The following is a 17,785-nucleotide window of genomic DNA, read 5'->3' as shown; positions in this document are numbered from 1 at the left end:
CAGGAAGGGCTGAGCTGCTCCCAACCCCCCTCCCGGGTCGGCCCACCCCGTGTTTTGCCCCCCAACCAGGAATCCTCCACCATCGGAGCGCTCTCGAGGAGACGCCTTTCCTCCATGAGCATCAGTTATGGCAGCGCCAAGAGCCACCGCTGGTGAGGGAAGGCAGATCCCAGCGGGGCCCAGCAGCCGAACCCCATCGCACCCCTCCTGCATCCCCCGCGTGCTGCCCACGCGGCTGCTCGCTCCTCGAGGAAGGCCCCGTTTCCCACCACAACAGGCACAGCGGGGGACGTGCCCCGTCCCCAGGATCCTGAGTCCCCTCTACAGGGGCAAAGGGGGGCTGTGGCGCATCGGGCCCCGCGCCGAGATGACCCCAGTGCCGCAGGCAGGGGCTCGGGCTCTCCTTGCTCACCGCAGGCAGCCGACAAGGGAGGATGGGGTGGCTGCTCCCCCCACGACGCCCCAGCTGCAGGGCTGAGTCCCTGTCGCTCAGTCAGGGAAAGGCACCCCAGGGTCCTGGCCCAGACCCAGGCTCATAAACTGCTGCTATTTTAACGGCTCAAAGAGAATTTTTCTTAATTTATCAAGCCCCAGGCCAGGAGCTGGTTCCAAAGGAAATGTTTCCTTAGTAAAAAAGGGAACCACAGAGGAAGCTTTAAATGGAGCCTCTGCCTCCCTGCCTTATGCAGCAGCTCCCAGGCAGTGACCTGGAAAAGCAGAGCCAGTTCTCAGCCCCCGGCACGCAGAGCACCGTGCCAGGGGAACAGGGCTGTGCAAACAAATGTGGGGGGAGCTGGGGTGTGGGGAAACCGTGTGTGAGTGTCAGGAGCACCAGGGGTACCGGGTGGCAGTGAGGGGGACATGGGACAGCAGGGATGCTTCCAGCAGGCAGCCCACCCTAGAGGCAGTGGGTCGCTGCTCCGGGATGCCTGAACTCCCAGAGAGGGGCACTGCCTCTCCTGCGCAGTCACGTCCCTGGGAGCCACAACCTGCAGAGCTGCACCCTCCATCCACAGCCCACCCAACTCCCCGAAGGAGGGACCCCAGGGACAGGGCAAACCATCAGCCTTTCTTCCCCTCCGCTCCCTGTCTGTGTCCGGGTACTGCCTGCCCCGGGGAGCAGCCGGGGGGGTGGGGGGGTACCCAGGCGGGCACCTGCTGGTTTTCGATCCTCATCGGAGCCCAATGCAGCGCTCACCAGCCAGGTCCTGTTTCAGGTTACTGACCCACCCTGCGACCCTTCCCCACGAGGCCAGCCATCCCCGCTGCCCCCAGGCAGCCCGGGGAGCTGTGACCCCCCCGCCAGCCCCAAACCCAGCCAGCAGCCCCCAGGCAGCACCCCACAGAGACCGGCAGCACGGCAGCGGTTCCCACTCCCCGTGGGCATGGGAGGGATGTTCCGTGGGGTCTGGCCAGTGCCAAGGGCAGAGGGACAGCAGCTCACATGGCTCTGCCCGGGCCTATTTGCTACCAAGCCTGCCTACATAAATTAATCAGAGCTAATTGGCTTTTAGGTAAGTCCTCTTTGCAGGAGCTCTGCAAGAAAGACTTTGAAGTGGGATTGCAAGTGGCAAATTCTTTATTTAAACACACAGTGCTACGCGAGGACAGGCTCGTATCGCCCGGTATCGCTCCCTTCTCCCTTCAGCACAGAAGATGTCAATAGGTTAAAATCTCGCTGGATAACTTTCACTTCCCATTAAGTGCACCCAGTTTATTTACATCTCACTGATTACAAGAGACAAACAACATTCACCAGAGGTGACACTTGACAAGAGCTGACTGCACCCAGCCACAGCAGGACACAAACCACCGGTGCCACAGAGTCTTTCCAAAACAAGGGACCACGGCCCAGCTCTCCCCATAACCACACTGCCAGGATGGGACCATCCCTCCCAGTTTGGGAGGATGCAACGCTCTGCAGAGGTCCAGAAAACGCATTCTCTGGGTCAGAGGTGTGTGTGATGCAAAATAAGATCCTGTGCAGAGATCAACTGTGGCTACAGCTCTGCTCAGCACCAGCTTTGAGATTATTAAGAAAAAGGAGGGAGTTGTCTTCCCCCCCCAGTCACAACCAAGCTGCTTTTATTGTGGGTTTCCAGCCCTCAGCTAAGCAGATCCATGCAGCAGGTTTAAGCTGTTAAGCTTGGCTGAATAGGGCTGCTCTGTGTGCAACTGCTGCTCAGCAGTGGCCAACTTCGAACCGCTCAAAAATATAGACATACATTCCCATCGACTCCCCACACCAAGAAAGGATTTAGACATTTTCCAGCTCAGCTCTCCAGTTCATAATAAATAATTGGCTCCAGAAACACAGCAGTGATCCAAGGCATGAAGAGGGGTGGGGGCAGAACCCGTGGCGCAGCCAGTGCAAGCGCAACAGCTCATTCCTTCGCAGGGGCTCTTGGTGCGCCGCAGTGACCGAGCACTGCCCCATCCTCCCAAACCAGAGACTAAGACGAGGTACGTGGCTGGGACGGAGGCCACGCAGGACCACGAGGGGCCGGAGAGGGCAAGCGCAAAGATGGGATGTCAAGTGATGGGGCTCGCCCACCGCCACACCATCCACAACCAGCTGCTGGCAGGGCTTCACCCCAGGCCACGGCCCGTCCTAGCCCCAGCACCCAGCCCCAACAGCAGCTTTGGTGTCACTGGTGCGAGTGTCACAGGGCGGGGGGGGATGACAGAGGAGATGATTGCAGCAGCAAGCACACGCTTCTCCAGGTACGAGTGCCCCCACCAGCCCAACGGCCATCGCACGCTGCTGGAACCAGCGCACCCGGCTCCAGAGCGAGGGGCAAAGGACGCACTGAGAAGCCAGGGAGGATTTTGGCTTTTCACAGCAATCAAGAAAGTGGCAGCACAAAAAAACATCCCTCGACCTCAGTCCCTGCTCTCTGTCCAAGGCTTCTCCGTCTCCACCCAGGGCTGGGATGCAGCAGGTGGAGGGGGATGCTCTGGGCAGGGGCTGGGGCAGACAGAGGCTCCAGGTTTCTTACTCTGCTCACGGTCGGCTCAGGAAACAAGTGCTTGAGGGAGAGATGGCTCTGAGGCAGCACCGGTGTCCTGCTCGTCTCCGTCCAGGCAAGGCGAGCCCCTCTGCCCCAGGGTCTTCGGTCATCACGTGTAGTTGCCCGGACCACCCAGAGGGATCACGAAGACAGAGATGTCATCGCCGGAGCCCAGCTTGTCGTTGGCCAGCCGCCAGCCCCGCTCCTTCAGCACGCCCCTGGACCGCACCACCAGCTCCTGGGCCACCATGGTGTACCTGGGGGGCAGAGCACAGCAGCTCAGCAGCGACCCCAGATCCTGCAGACTCCCTGATGCAGCATGCTGCGGGCCCTGGCAGGGAAGAAGCTGGAGGAGCTAGAGGTGCAGGAAAGGGTCCCTCAGAGAGGAGAGACCTGAGCTCAGACACGCACGTCCAGGGGAGCATTGCACGCTGTGAAGGAACAGCACCAGCCCCGAGGCCAGAGAGACTTGTGGCCACAACACTGCTCCAAGGAGCAAGGAAGATGGTACAGAGCAGGACACGCTTGTCCCCCTGCCCGCTCTTGGCTCACCTGCATGGGTCGTTGGGCTCATAGCTCGTCAGCACCTCCATCACCACGCTGGCCACCTCCTTGTCATCAGTGACATCCCAGAGCCCATCGGTGCCCAAGACCAGGACATCGTCAGGGCAGTGCTCGTACTGCGTGAGGTCGTAAACCCTGACCTGGCGAGCAACAGGGCAAGACGCGAGGGTGAGGGGCAGAGAGGCAGGAGACTCCCACTGCATTGGGTGCACCACGGATCTGGTCACCCCGACCAGCTCTGGCCGTTGCAGAAACCCCTGGGCATGGAGCGGCCGGCAGCCAGGCTCACCTCCGGGAAGCAGGACAGGAAAGGCTTGATGTGGATGTTGGAGCTGAACACCTTGAGGTCGTGATCTCCCAGGCCACGTGTGACCCCAATCGTGGCCATCACCCGAGCCTGGAGAACATCAAAATCAGAAGAAAACTTGAAGCCACTTCATCTCCACCTCCATTCCCAGCTGAGAATGGGTGGCATTGGAGCAGTGACAGCACTAGCAAAAGTGGGCTGGAACCCCCCAATTCAGCAAGGGCAGGCGGGAAGCGATCCCCACACAGCTCCTGCCACAGGACTTCACCTTTTTGCCTTCCCCATAGATAAGTGGAAACTTCAAATCATCCTCTTCTATCTTTTTGTAAGCCCTGGTTAAAATAAGCCAGAGACAACGTGTCAGCACGTCAAGGCTTCCAGCACCTCCCCTGCCCACTGAGGACACAGCATCCCCCGGGACAAGACCCCTTCAAGACCGGGGTACCCAGCGTGCCACAGCCCCCGCCTGCGGGAAAGGATGCTGGAGCTGGGCAGCCGGGCGCAGCGAGACCCCAGTGCCCCCCGCCTCGGCACAAAGCCTGCCAGGCGGGTTGGGGGGTTACCAGCCATTCATGTTTTGGTCTCTGTACAGCATCTTCTTCCCCAACTCCTTGGGCTGAATCCTGCGGGGAAACTCGAGGTGCGTGAACTCCTTCCCCAGCAGCTCAGGCCTCAGGAACGCCTGCGGGAAGAAGCGGCGGCTCAGCCGCAGGGCTGGGAGAGCCAGATCCGTGCAGCATCGCCGGCCGGCACCGCCTGCAAATGCCTCGCCGGGCACTGCGGCACGGGACCCGCCAGCCTGCCGGGACCTCGGCTACAGCATTTCACAGTGGGGATAACATCGGACGCTCCGCTGCAGCTCGAACAGGAGGTGGTAAAGCAGCTTCAAACCACTGTCTGTGCTATGCCTGAAGGGGAGACGAGCTGAGGGCAGCCATGCCAACATCCAGCAAAAAGGTGAAGCTTTTGCATGGAGAGTTTTGGGAAATAATGATCTCCAAAAGGGATCAAAACCCAGCAAATTCCAGGAGAAGCTGGAATTTGCCCAGGAGTCAGAGCTGCAAACCTCCCGGGATCCCAGGCTCAGCACAGGGCACTGCACTCGCCCGAGGAAAAGAGCCGATGGGTCTTTTCAGAAACCATGTCCCGGCTGCGGCCACAGCGAGGGAGGAGAAGCAGCACCGGCAGCCCCAGGGCCTCCTGGAGCACAGCGTGCAGGGGACCAGGAACAGGGACAGCCTTGGAAAATGCAGATGGAGGAAGAAAGAGCTGAAAGAAAGGAGGAGATCCCCTGGGAACAAAGGAGGGTTTGGTGCAGAGGCACAGAGAGCCCCGTCCCGCTTCGGGGGGGCTGACCGTGGGCATCGTGCACCAGAGCAAGCGTGTGCCTGGCCCCCTGCCTGCACCCTGCCCATCACGGCCGGCTGGAGTGGATCCCGCTCACAGCAGTTTCCTCCTCTCGGTCATTCAAAAATAGATTCAAGAAAAAAAAAGGCCTCAGTGTTTTTCCAAGTACGTTGCAAGCCAGGAAATCGCATCCAGCAAGACCTCCTCCAACACAAACGCCTCCTCCTCTGTGCTGCCGTCAGAGAGGTCTTTATAACCTTAAAAAGTCTCCCTGTGTGGCACACGGGGGTTTGGCCAGACCAGGCAGGAGAGGAGCTTTCAGGAAGAAAGCTAGAAACCCGCTGGCACACGTCAGCTCCCTGCCTCCCCAGGGAGCAGCTGGGGAAGAAATTAGGACTCGGCGTGAGCGCTGCGGCTCCTTCAACCGTGCGAGGGAGCACAACGGGTGGTGGGAGCAGAGCCGCGCTCCTCCCGGTCGCTGCACCGGCCAGCCCCGTACTCCCGCAGCAGCGGCGGGCGGGTGCCCACCCCGGGCAAGTGATGCTCCCCATTCCCCAGGCAGGAGCAGGACAAGATGGACCAAACTGGCTCTGTGCAACCGTACCAAACCAGCCCCGTGCCAAGAGCCCAGGATCTCCAGGTCGTGGCCAGGCTCGCAGGCAGGGCCCCTCACGCTGACCCCGCAGCAAACCAGGGCTCCACCAGCCACGAGATGCCCCAAGCCGGTGAGCCAGGGCAGCTCCCCGTGTCCCAGTGCCTCTCCCCAACCCAGCGAGCTGGCTGGGATGGACAAGTGCCGTCAGCAGGTCCCAGCCATGGGGCTGCCCTCGGCAGGCAGCGAGGGGGGGGGCTGGGAGGGTGGTTCAGCAGGAATGAGGTTAGAAGAAAGGTCTTTCTTACTAAAAACTGCAGCCTCTGCCTCTCTGTCTCTGGAGTAAACTCCCTGGACATTGGAATGATTTCCCCATTACGGATGATAATGGCCCTGCAATGAAACATGGAAGGATGAGATTAGCGGAGAGGAGACGTGGTGAGGGAGCTAAGCCCAGCTCTCTGGGGCCGATTCCCTACCTGGATGCCCAGGCAGTGCAACCCCTTCCCCCCCGCTGCCTGCCTTCTTCCCAGCCCCAAGCTGGGGGTCGGCTTGCTGACTGGGCTGCAGCTAACCTCCCCCAGCAGCAGGGCATGCCTCCCTCCTGGGCAGGGAGGAAGAGAAAATGGAAGAGATGCGTGGGGCAGAGGGGAATGAAGCAGAGGAAACCAAAGGACAGGATATGGTTAGAAAAGGAGCAGCACAAAGGTGGCGAACCCTCCTTTAGAGGGGAGTCGCACACGGGACAGGCAGAAACGGCCAGCAGCAGGACATGGGCGCAAGTGCCCAGTGCACACCAGCACTGTGGCTCGCTGCTGAGGCCGGTCTGATTGTTCGATGTGTAAAAATAATAAAAGTCTGATTATGAGATGTTTCTGAAGGTCATGGGGGGATTGAAGATCTCCAACACTGGTGGTCCAGCCTAGGGCTGCAGGTCTCCTCCAGGGACATAGGACCTGGCTGAGCCCTGCTCTGGCAGCGTCTGGTGCTCAAGGAGGGGACACAGACCCTCACCCAGAGGCACGGTTACAGCCTCGGGACCCTGGGCATGCTGCCATCCCGCAGGGACAATGCCCAGCTGCTGCTGCCATGGAGGGACCCCGCACCTAAAAGTGGAGGCACAAAGGATCGCCTCCTCCTCCTCCTCTGTCCAGAGCTGGAAGCACGTCCTCCAGCCTCAGACAATTTGCAGTGCCTGTATTTGCTGGCCTGACACCGCTGGGGACAAGCTAACCCTGCAGTAAATACAGGGCAATTCAAACCAGCTTCAAGCTCGGCTGAAGGTGGACTTGCCTTCCTGCCCTTGCTCGGGGGGGTGTATGAACACACCCAGGTGCGATTACAGCAACACACCCAAGGAAATGCATGTATCAGCCAAAATCCTTGGGCTTCAAGTTCCCACAGGACTCATCTGCACATAGATTTGCGTGTCCTTCTCCTGAAACAGTTCACAGTATGAGGCATGCCCTAAAATGACTTCCTGCACATTTTTGAAAGCTTTGCTGAGGGCAATTTTCACTCCCCAACTCACAGCCCAGGCCAGCGCTGATCCAGAGCCATCTGGGAAGCAGACGGAATGCTGCCGGGAAGGAAGGGAGCAAAGTCCCAGATTTTGGGAGGTGATTCTGCAGCCCCCACCGTGCACCAGGCAAACACAGAGATCACAGCAGGGCGTGCAGGCAGGCAGGCAGGGGGTGGCTCTGCCCGCTCCTGCTGCCTCTGCCCTCCCCAAGACAGCCCAGCCTCAGGGATGGAGCCGGGTGCTCCTCACTGACCGCGCCTCCAGCATTGCCCAGCTCTACCAGGGTGCTCCCCAATTACCGGGCAAAAGGTGGGAGCTGCCCAGCGGGGCCGTACCTGCTGTCACCTGCGTTGGCCACGTAGAACTTGCCCAGGAGGTAGACGGCAGCCAGGGCACAGCAGCCCCCAGACAGGTGCTGGGACACCCGCTCCCGCTCGATCTGGTCATCCTGGGGAGACAGAGAGCAGCTCCAGGCAGGGCAGGCAGCCCCATGCCAGCAAGCAAAGCTGCAAGCAGACAAAACCAGCGCCTGGCAGCACCTCGGCTGCTGGCCGAGCTGAGACTCTGCCCCAGGTGGGGAGCAGCGGCCAGCCGGGGCCCGGGCACCTCTCCCCACGCTGGGCGAGGGTCCTGCAGGGCAGCTGGGGACATGGCTTCACCGGGGCAGGGGAGCAGGCAGGAAAGAGCAAGACAGGAGGGGAGCAGCTGGGACTGCTGGAACAAAGTGTAATGAAGCCCTCTGCGCCCACACAGGGTCAGAGCCCAAAGCCTCTGCACCCTGAACCCCCCAAATACGGGACAGCATCGCAGTGCCCTCTCTGAGGCTGTCCTGCTGGGAGCCCTCCTGCAGCCCCCTCCTTGTTGCAGAGCTGCCTTTTGCCAGAGGGGACAAACCAATGCAGACACAGACAGCGAGAGATGCTCTCGGGCGATACCTGGCCATCCCCGCAAGCGGGGATTCGCTCACCATGTGCTTAAAGGCGTTCTCGATGGCACCGATCACCAGGCTCTCATGAGAGACTGCTTTCTCCAGGTGAAACCGTGGCACAGCATCATTGGGGACCTCCCCGTTGTCCTCGGCGAGGGGTACCCGGCTCGGCTCTGCGGGGCCAGCTGTCACATCATGTGGGAGGCAGATGGGAGGTGGGGAGGGGTCCTGCAGGATGTCCACAAGGTCCCGGAGCTGCTCACAGATGTGGAGATGGAGCCTCTTGGATGCCATGACAGCAGCACTGCTGCCCGCATGGCCATCAAACAAGGCCCAGTAGTGGAAATAAAACCCCTTCCTGTCCTGTGGGGAGAGAAAGGAAGGTTAAGTGACCCTGCGAGGAAGCAGACGGGACGGGGAATTCAGAGCAGCTGGGGTCACCAGCTGAGAAGAGCGACATGGGGCTTTGCCTCCGGCTGGCAGGTCCCAGCCCAGCGCAGGCAGGAGCGACGTGGGCAGCTGATCAAGGGTGTCCCGACACGGCTGGTCCCTGGCTCGAGCCCAGCCCTGCGTCAGACACCTCGTGCTGCCAGCAGCACGTCCCTGGCAGCCGTCTCCTCCAAAGGAGAGGCGTGACGGGGCCAGCGTGGCAGCCACCTCCACAGCCCGCCGGGGCAGGTGGGCCAGAGGTCTCCTCGGGCCAGCCAGCCCTGGGGTAGTCCAGTGAGGATGATGGTAGGAGCTGGCAGGGAACAGGGGCAGTCGGCCCAGGAACCAAGGGAATCCGCAGGGAAGCGGTGGTTTGCACACATCGCCACACGCCCCATCTCACATCCTGCCGCTGAGCATCCTCCCTCTCACGTCCCTGCCCGCGCACGCCGCCCTGGCTCTCACCCTGTCCAGCTCCCCACCGCCTTCCCTGGATGGCAGCCGGCCCCTCGGGCTGGGCCTTCTCTCCACAAACACCACCTCACAGCATGCCTGGTCCTCGTTGTGCTGGCTCTTCCCTGCATTTATCACCCTGCCGAGAGGAAACAAGATATAAACGCTCTTTCTTCCACACCGCGCTCCAGCAGAGGCCACCCCGCAGCACCTCGAACCCCTCGACCCTCATCCGTGTCCCCGGGGATGCTCTCCGCAGGTCCCAGACCAGTTGCACGGGTTGATCTGGGGCTGGTGGCAGTACTCGCTCCCATCAGCACAGCTGGGTCCAGGGGAGAGCGGCCATCCAGGCACCCACCGAGGGAGGTGACCAGAAAAAGCTGGTTTTGCTGAAGGTCCCCACCATTGCCCCGAGCAGAGCGATTGCCTGAAAACCTGCACCAGCCTCAACGCACACGCACCCAGCCGGGACTCACAGCCTCATTCGTGTCCCATCGCACTCAGCACCTCTCAGAGGGAGCAGGTGCCTCAGAGAAGAAGGGGAGAAGGAGATGAAGATGAAACCAGCAGAACTTTTGCAAAAAGATTCACACTAAGTTTTCACAGCCTGTGCCGGCACAGCAGATTTCAGGCGCAGATTGCAAAACCCGCTCATGGGAGGACGCTGCAAACATGCACCACAGGGTGACCTCTTTGGGCACAGACTTTTCAAGCGATTTGCAGAAAGAAGCCTTGGGAGATGGAAGAGAAGCCTTGCTGCTGAGCAGAGGGTGGGTTTTGCTCCGGGTGCTCCTACCCTAGTACCTCCTGGGCCAAATCAACATCTCAAAAAGCTCCCTAGGATATCAGGAAGATCAGCTCGTGCAAGGGATGCGGGAGCGGACTGACAGCACTGAGCTGCAAAGGTGGTCTTCAGAGCCTGACCTTCCCCACCTGCCTTCAGTTAAGGGTGAAACTTGCAGTGAGTAAAAGGAGAAGAGAATCAGGCCCTTGAATGGGAAGTCGAAATCAGGTCCCAGTCCCAAGACAGCTTCAATTCCCTCCTCCCCCCCCGAGTCCTGCGAGAACCGCAGCAGTTCCTTCACCCCTCGGTGTCAGTTCCCCATCAGTGACACCGGGTATTGTGCAGATAAGCGCAGAAAACAAAAAAAAAAGAGTAGCTTGAAACCCTCGGGGATGGGTAAGAGCACAAACCCACGCTGCCGGCTTTCCTATCAGCAGGCATTTAAAGAGCAAGCTGCCTATCTGCTACTTCTGAAGAAACAAACGCAGCTCACCGCCGGCTGGCTGCGACCCAGTTTAGCTCCCAAGGATCCCGCTTACGAGCCGCTGCCAGTCCCACCCTCCCCGGGCCGCAAAAGCGTCCAGCCCCGGTCCCCAGGGTCCCCCGGCCCCGCTCACTCGGCGTAGCCCGTGCTCCAGGGCAGGCGGCGGCGGCCGTCGCGGGGGCTCTGCACCGCCCGGCCCCCGTGGTCGTCGGCGCGGCGGAGCTCCTCGGCCGTCAGCTGGAGGAAGGCCGGCCGGCAGAAGGAGGAGTCCGCCGGCGACCCCCCGTCCCCGCCGGGCTCCGCGGGGGGCTGCCCGCCCGCCCCCGCGCCCAGCCCCGCCACCAGCTGCGCCACGGCGGTGCGCACCCGCAGCAGCATGCCGAGCCGAGCCGGGCCGTGCAGAGCCGGGCCGTGCAGAGCCGAGCCGGGCCGTGCCCGCCGCCCCGCCCCGCGGCCCGCCCCGCTCCCCCGCGCCTTCCGGGGGGGGAAACGACACACAGACACCGCCGGCGCGGCACCGCGTAGCGCATCGCCCCGCAGTCACTCGGTGCGCAGGCTGGGACGGCTCCCGGCCCGCCGTGTCCCCCGGCCCCAGCCCGGGCGCAGGGACAGCCCCGAGGGGAATTTCCCCGAGGCGCCGCCGGGAGCTCGCCGCTGTCCGCCGCAGAGGGATGAGCCAGAGCTGCGCGGCGGCCCGTGAGAAGCGGCGCTGGGAAAGACTTTTACCGGCTGCAGGAGGCAGAGGGGAAGCAGGGAGATGGGTCTGTGGGAGAGACAAGGCTCGCCCTGTCCACGCGTGGCCGTTCCCCCTTCCTGGTGCTTGGCCGGCAGAGGAGCAGATGCGTTTCCTGGCTGGATCTTCGCAGGGCTCCCGCAGAGCCACCTCCTCTGCTAGAACATCCCCTTCCACTGACAGGGGCTTTGTCACTCTCCCTGCGCTCATCAGCAAAACCCAACCCACTCGCAGTCATGCCAGGCTGTTAATAAATAGCCAGCCTGCAGAGGAGCAAGGAGTTAACGTGAGGACCGAGAGCTGAATTTCTCCCTTCCACTGAGGCTGCTGTACTCCGGCACTGATGAGGATGCAGATTTAGCTGACCCAGAACAACAGATTCCCCACTGGCTGGGAGGAGGAGATCTGGCAGTTTAAACAGCATCACTCACACAGCCCGACCTCAGCACCTCCCTGTCTCTGGGTTCCTATGACAACAAAAAACACAGTGTGTGCCTACTGTAAAGTAAAATTGAGGCTGTTTCCTAAGACTTGTGTGCCCCGGTGCTCTCAGCTCTCCAGAGGAGCCATTCATTCCTTTCCACACGGGGCTTTTGCACTGTAAAGGTCCAAGCAGAAGCAGGGCTCTTACTACCAGCTCTATTAAGCCCTCCACGCTTTAGCCACCTTCTTCACACAGAGCTCTTTCAACTGTACCAGACTATTAAGATGACCCTATTGAACCTATCCAGTACTCCCTTTATTCCCAGCTTCAAGTTATTCAGCAGCCTGCCTTTTTTCAGGTCCTCACACCTCCAAACTCACATCTGCTTTCCCACTCTGCTTTCTGCTGCCTGCTCGCACGCCCCTATTTGAAGCTGCTCCCTCATTTCCTGCCTTGCCTTGCACCCCCTGCTCACCTGCCTGGCCCAGCTGTTGCTCGGTTCTAATTAAAGTGTTTCCTGATAAATATGTCCCTGCTCCCCCACTATAGGTGTTATGGGGCTGAGAGTTGGAGAGTGTTAGTGCTGACCTGTACTACTTTACATTGGAAGCCTCAGTAAGATGCAGGTAAGTTTATTAGCAAGCATGTGTACATTTCTTTATTGCGTTTCATGTTAGTGGGTCAGATTCTCATCATAGCTTCTTGTCATTAATTGTAGTGATCCCTGAGCTCCTATGTAAGCTGCTCTGTTGCCAGTACCAAGCTGCCCAGGTAAGAACATCTCTCTGTTCAGGGCTTTTGTCCTTCTGCCCCCTCACAGGGACTGTGCCCCCTTCCCCAGTAGGAGCTGTGTGGTCTTGTGCCCTGGGGTGGGCTGCAGCCCCCTCTCTCCTCCTCTAGCACCGCCGCCCTCCAGCACCCCTTGATCCTGCTGCCGGGGTCTGCCCAGGGGTGGGCGGCTGGGGGGTAGGAAGGTGGCCGGGGACAGAGGGGAGCTGCAGGGAGCCGAGGAGGCGCTGGATGGCGACACAGGCTGCGCTACGGCCCCGGGAGCCGGCCTGTCCCGGCTGCGCCCGAGTCCCCGGGAAGAGCCGGGCCGTGCTGGGCAGGAGAAGCTGCGGCTGAGCGGACAGGCCAGCCCGCCAGCCCTCCTCCTGCCCCTCTCTTGTGAGGGGTGGCAAGGACGGAAAGTTTAGCTGCCTCGGAAATAGCCGAGTACAAATCGTTTCGGAATTCAGCTCAGTGCAACTCCCTGTAAGCTGCTCTGGAGTTTCTCACCGTTTGGGGGGCCAGGGAGACCCGTGGTTTGGCTGAGTTTGCAGCCCTGGTATGTGCATGTGGGTTACGCAGCTTCACATATTTCTGGCGCTGGCTCCCCATCCTTCTCCTCATGGCTTTCTGGTGTGTGTGTGCTCTGGCAGCCTGGACCCCTGAGGGGCTGGGGCAGTTGGGAGCCCTGGGGCTGCCCCAGTATAGCTGGGAGCAGCTGTGCCAGCCTGGGGACCAGCACCCCTCTGGTCCCTCTCCAGCAGCCCTGAGTCCTCTCCCTTGGCTCCAGATGCCTTCCCCCTTATGGCATCTCTGCCCTGCTGCCAGTCATGCAGGGGGGTCTCAAATATTATGATTGCAATATCCTTTGTATTATTAAGGTTGAAAATCACCGGATACTGCTGGGAATGTTTCTCTCCTCTGTAGGGCTGCCAATCTACCCTGTACTGCTGAGTCACCAGGATGCTTTCCTTGGAAAGAAGGAAATGGCACTTTTCAAAATGACTTCTGGGTAAGACTGATCCTGTTTTGTATTTGTTGTTTCCATTATGTTAAGCAAAGTACAGAAAGAATGGTCTGACACAAAAACACACTGCAAGAATGCTCCCTGAAACAATGCAGTGCTGATAACTGTTTTCCAAGAATGAGGGCTATACTTCCTCCTACTCATCCTGCTTGCCAGTTCAATGGGAATTTTCCCGGTCTGGTGCTCCCCTTCATGAGGCTGCCTGGCACAAGACCTGTGCAGGTCATAGACTGAGTCAGACTATGAGCTTGTGGAGGCAAATGCCAGTAAATGGCTACTTCAGATGCCAGTGGCACAGACCTTGCCCCTTCCCACCCCTCTAGGCTTCCTGCCTGTGATGCCTGTACCTTCCCTGCCTCCCCATCTCACCCAAAGGGTCCCTCCCTGCCTGAGCACGGGGCCAGGTGCTCACCCTCCATGGGAATGGCTTCACGTGAGCCTTCAATGCTTTATTTGGCAGACTTGCTGTCTGGTGTGATGCCTACCAAAGCCCACCAGCTTTCTGTTTCCAAAGTCAGCCCTTCTCCCCCAGGCTGTGCTGAGGTCTTTTTAGCAAAATTAAATTGCAGCAATTCCCCTCAATTGGGTGCAAAGCTGGGGAGACTTTCTCCTGCAGCCTCCAGAGCTGTTGGGATTGTCAGGCTGACTTAAGCCCGGGGTTTGTACGTAGCTCAGCATCGTTTGAGGATTTCTGCTGGACTGGACAGTGGGGTTGGTTTCTCCCTCTTCAGCTGGGTGCTTCCCTGCCCCACAGCTCCAGGGAGAAGATGAACTCTCATGTCCTCCTCTCCCTCCTTAATCTCTGAGAGTTTGCCTATGCAGAATAGAGGGGATGTAAGGTTATGACATCATCTCTGTTTCTAGACAAAGCTATGCAAAAATGGTAATGAAAATTATTCCTTTTAATCTCTAGATGGGGACCAGAGGAACAATTTTCAAAGCCCTTTTTAAATGAAACGCTTTATTTCAAAGGAGTGGATATCTTAATTCCTTTCAAAAAGGAATTTTTCTTTGAGAAGAGCAGCCCTTTTGCTGGTTCTACCTGTCTCTGTGCAGGACAAGAGGAGCTGAACACCCCAGGGCAGCAGCCGTGCATGTGTGAGAAGGCTGTGCGTGGGGAGTGCTGGCACTGGGACCAATAACCCCCTGCCAGCCTCCTGCCATGATAAACACAGATTAAAAACTGGTAACACAAGAATTAGGCTTAACTTACCCTATTTTGCTTCACTTCTCATGCAACTGCTTAGCATTAAAAAAAGCCTTTCTAAGTTTCGTCATCTGGCTGTGTTGCTGAGCCCCAAAGGAGGTAGGATGGAGCCAGGGATATTTCTTTGTGAAAGAATGACATGTTGGTGGCATTTAAGCCAGAACAGAAGTAAATTAAACATCTAGATCATAAAAGTACCAGAGGATGTTTTAAAATAGGCTCTTTGCAATGGTGCATTAGTTGGCTGCACAGCTTTACTGTGTAATGAGCAATATATTAATTTATAATTAGTGTAATACAGTGAAGCTCAGCAAATAGCTCTGTGCACTCTGGATAATTCATCAACAGAAGCAGCAGCTCTTAATGGTTTCCAAGGTTTGCCTGTCCCCTGTAATTGGGAAGTTCAGAATTTATTGTTATTTCTTTTAAGGGGTAATTTGATTGCAACCACACATCTTTATTCCATGTCTGTTCCTGCTTGAGTGCAGAAAAGCCTTTGGAGCGTTGCAGCTCAGGGTACGTGACCTCTCTGCAGGTTGTTGTAGTTGGTTTGCAGACCAGATGACCTGGTGGTGGTGCAGATTTCCTGCAGGCTTTTATCCTCCCTGCTGCAGAGGGGGAGGTCAGCAGGTTATAACCTCCTTGGGTCACTTGGCTTGTGCCCCTCTGCTGCTACCCAAACTGCCTTATCCCTTTCACATCGCCCGAGGGATCTCCATGCTGAATTCTGCTCTTCATGGGTCTCCTGTTCTCATATAACATCACCTGACAGTAGAAATACAGAAGGACAATAATAGATGTAGGATAATAAGGCTACTTGGAATTTATGGAGCCTTTGGGGATTTTATTTTTCAGTTTGGAAGCTCAGACTCACATCCCAGAGGGTGCAGGGACCCTGAACAGGACTTGTCCCTGCCTGTGCAGCAGGCTCCCCCGAGACCCTCCCTCCTGTACTGCTATTATCAGGCTGGGAATCTGCACTGCAATTCCCTGTTGTCAGCGAAGTTCTGAAAAGAGAACAAAATCCTGAGCTGGGGACTCTGTGCTGAGACAGCCTGGAACCGGGACCTCGTCAGAGGAAGTGGATAAATAAGCTTGAATTTTAATTCACTGAAAACAGAGTGGGACAAACCTTCCCCAGGAATACAGTGTTAGGAGTTCTGCTTTTTCTAGCTTTAATAATTTGTACACCTCTGCCTATTAACAGCTGCAGAGAAGTCGCTCGCACTGTGGATTTAATGTCTCCTGGTGTGCCTATCTGCCTGGGCATAGCCATCTAACCCAAGCCCTTGTCACAAAACAGAGTTTTCTTCCTGAAGAAAAGTGGGTTGGTCATCTAGAGAGGACAGAAGGGTTCCAGGTATGTTGACAGGCATCCAGTCTAAGGGGAAATGAGTTCTTACGTGGTAGCAGGAGTGTTTATCACTAAAATTTTTCTAGTGCAGTTCCTTTCCTTGCCAAACCTGTTTTCTTAAGGATACTAAGAACTCGGGGTTGGGGTTTTTTTTATTCTTCCCCCAGTAAAATAATGGGCTCCTTGAGGAGTCACAGCCAGGGAAGAGCAATGCTGAAGGCTGCTGTGGACAGTCGAAGAAGTCAGGGGGAAGGAGGAATTTCCATGTTTGCTTCCAGTGGAATTTAAATGAAACCACTTTTACTGAAGTCTTAATTCTTGCCCTGCATTGAAAAGCTGTGATCTGGAAAGCAGCAAGTTTGTATTTCTGTACCATTACATCAATAAAGAGCTTGATTTTTGTAGGCTTCCTTATTGAATAATCTGGCCTAATTTAATTGGAATTTGGCTGGTGTGAAAGGTAGTTTTGATTGCATTTGCTCTTGATCATTTCCATTAAAACTTTGTGATCTGAAGAGTAATATGTTTGTATTTACTTATCATAGCAACAGAGACCTGAATTGGCAGACTCTCTATCAAATTACCTGATGAGTATAAACAGTGGATTTAATTTAGTTTCATATTGATTCTTGCCATTATTATTAAAACCCTCTGATCTGAAGAATGAGGTGCTTGTATTTTCTTAATATCTTATTACTGGGGTTTCAGTTAATCTTGCAGAGCTTTTCCCTTTTCTTTTGAGCAACCAAGTCTAATTAACTGGAATTTTACGTATGGGGATTTTGACTCTAAAAAGGGGGAACAAGAGCTTGGTTCCCTCAGATAAAATAGCAAAGAAACCTATTCTTATCACAGGCTTCTTAAAACCAGGAGTACTTTCCCCTGGCTCCTTATGTGCATTTTGGGGTGATTCTTCCCTGGGGAAGAGGCCAAAGTCTTGGGTCCCCAAGGAGCTGGTGGGTCACCTCGGGGTGTTTGCCGTTGGGTCTGGGGGTGGCTGTGCCAGGAGGGACCGTGCTCAGGGGAGGCTGTCAGTGGTTGGGCAATGCCTCTGCTTTCACCAGCACTAATTGTTTTTACTGATCTGAACTACAGATGTTATAAATCAAACTAGGATTAAAGAGGGACAAGTCTGGGCTTCTGCTGTGGATGCATGAAGGGAAGAGAAACCTTCCTTGGGGAGGAAACCTGTCTCTGCCCTACATCCTTTCCCAGAAAAAAAAAAAAAATCAAAACAGCTGATGTGAGGTGCTGAGAGGCTGTGGTTTGCTCTAAGTGGCTTGCAGAAACTGGCTTGGATCAGAGGAAGGAAAACAGGTCAGAAGATGAGGCTTATCAGAGGTGTGGAGCACCGGAAGAGCAGGAGCCGTGATCTGGGAAGCAGGACAGGCTGAGACCTGGCCTGTGCCAAAGCCATGGGCGAGGGCCCTAGGTGACAGCGAGAAGCCCGGCTTGGTGGTGGCCCGCGGTGTCCCTGGGCGCACAGGGAGCGAGCTGCTGCTCCAGCCACTCTACGGGGCTTGTACGAACCTGGGGGCCGGTGGGTGCCTGGCGAGGGTGGCCTGAATGTGGTGCTTTGGTGGGGCTTTCAGCGGAGCCCTTTCCAAGGGCTGGTGCCCGGGTGAGGAGAGGGGGATGCATGAAGGCTTCAGTGATCTCATGGAAAGAAAAGGGCTGGGAGATTTGCAAACTGCCTGCATGGGGTTTGTCTGAACAGCTGCCATTGATCTGTAACTCAGTCTGGTCTCAGAAATCGTTCAGTGCTTCCAGCCGAGTGGTGGCTTGAAAGGCCCAGGAGTAAACTGTGAGCCCTCTCCAAAAAACAAAGCTTTCATCGATAGGCAAACAGTT

General features: G+C 57.1%; 1 protein-coding gene across 1 annotated transcript; it reads right to left on the bottom strand.

Annotated features, from left to right (window-relative positions):
* Positions 1-1,561: 1,561 nt before the first annotated feature.
* Positions 1,562-10,858, bottom strand: PPM1J (protein phosphatase, Mg2+/Mn2+ dependent 1J). Its single transcript, XM_075775892.1, has 10 exons — positions 10,555-10,858; positions 9,166-9,292; positions 8,311-8,634; positions 7,679-7,791; positions 6,130-6,214; positions 4,446-4,564; positions 4,151-4,214; positions 3,865-3,972; positions 3,564-3,715; positions 1,562-3,268 (listed from the first exon to the last, which is right to left on the bottom strand). The coding sequence occupies exons 1-10, from the start codon at positions 10,797-10,799 to the stop codon at positions 3,121-3,123; spliced, it is 1,485 nt and encodes a 494-aa protein (XP_075632007.1). The 5' UTR covers positions 10,800-10,858; the 3' UTR covers positions 1,562-3,120.
* Between the last annotated feature and the right edge of the window lie 6,927 nt (positions 10,859-17,785).

Source organism: Balearica regulorum, chromosome 25 (assembly GCF_011004875.1).
Source record: "Balearica regulorum gibbericeps isolate bBalReg1 chromosome 25, bBalReg1.pri, whole genome shotgun sequence".
NCBI lineage: Eukaryota > Metazoa > Chordata > Aves > Gruiformes > Gruidae > Balearica > Balearica regulorum.
Note: the sequence above shows the minus strand (reverse complement) of the source record. Positions and strands in the feature narration are given on the sequence as shown.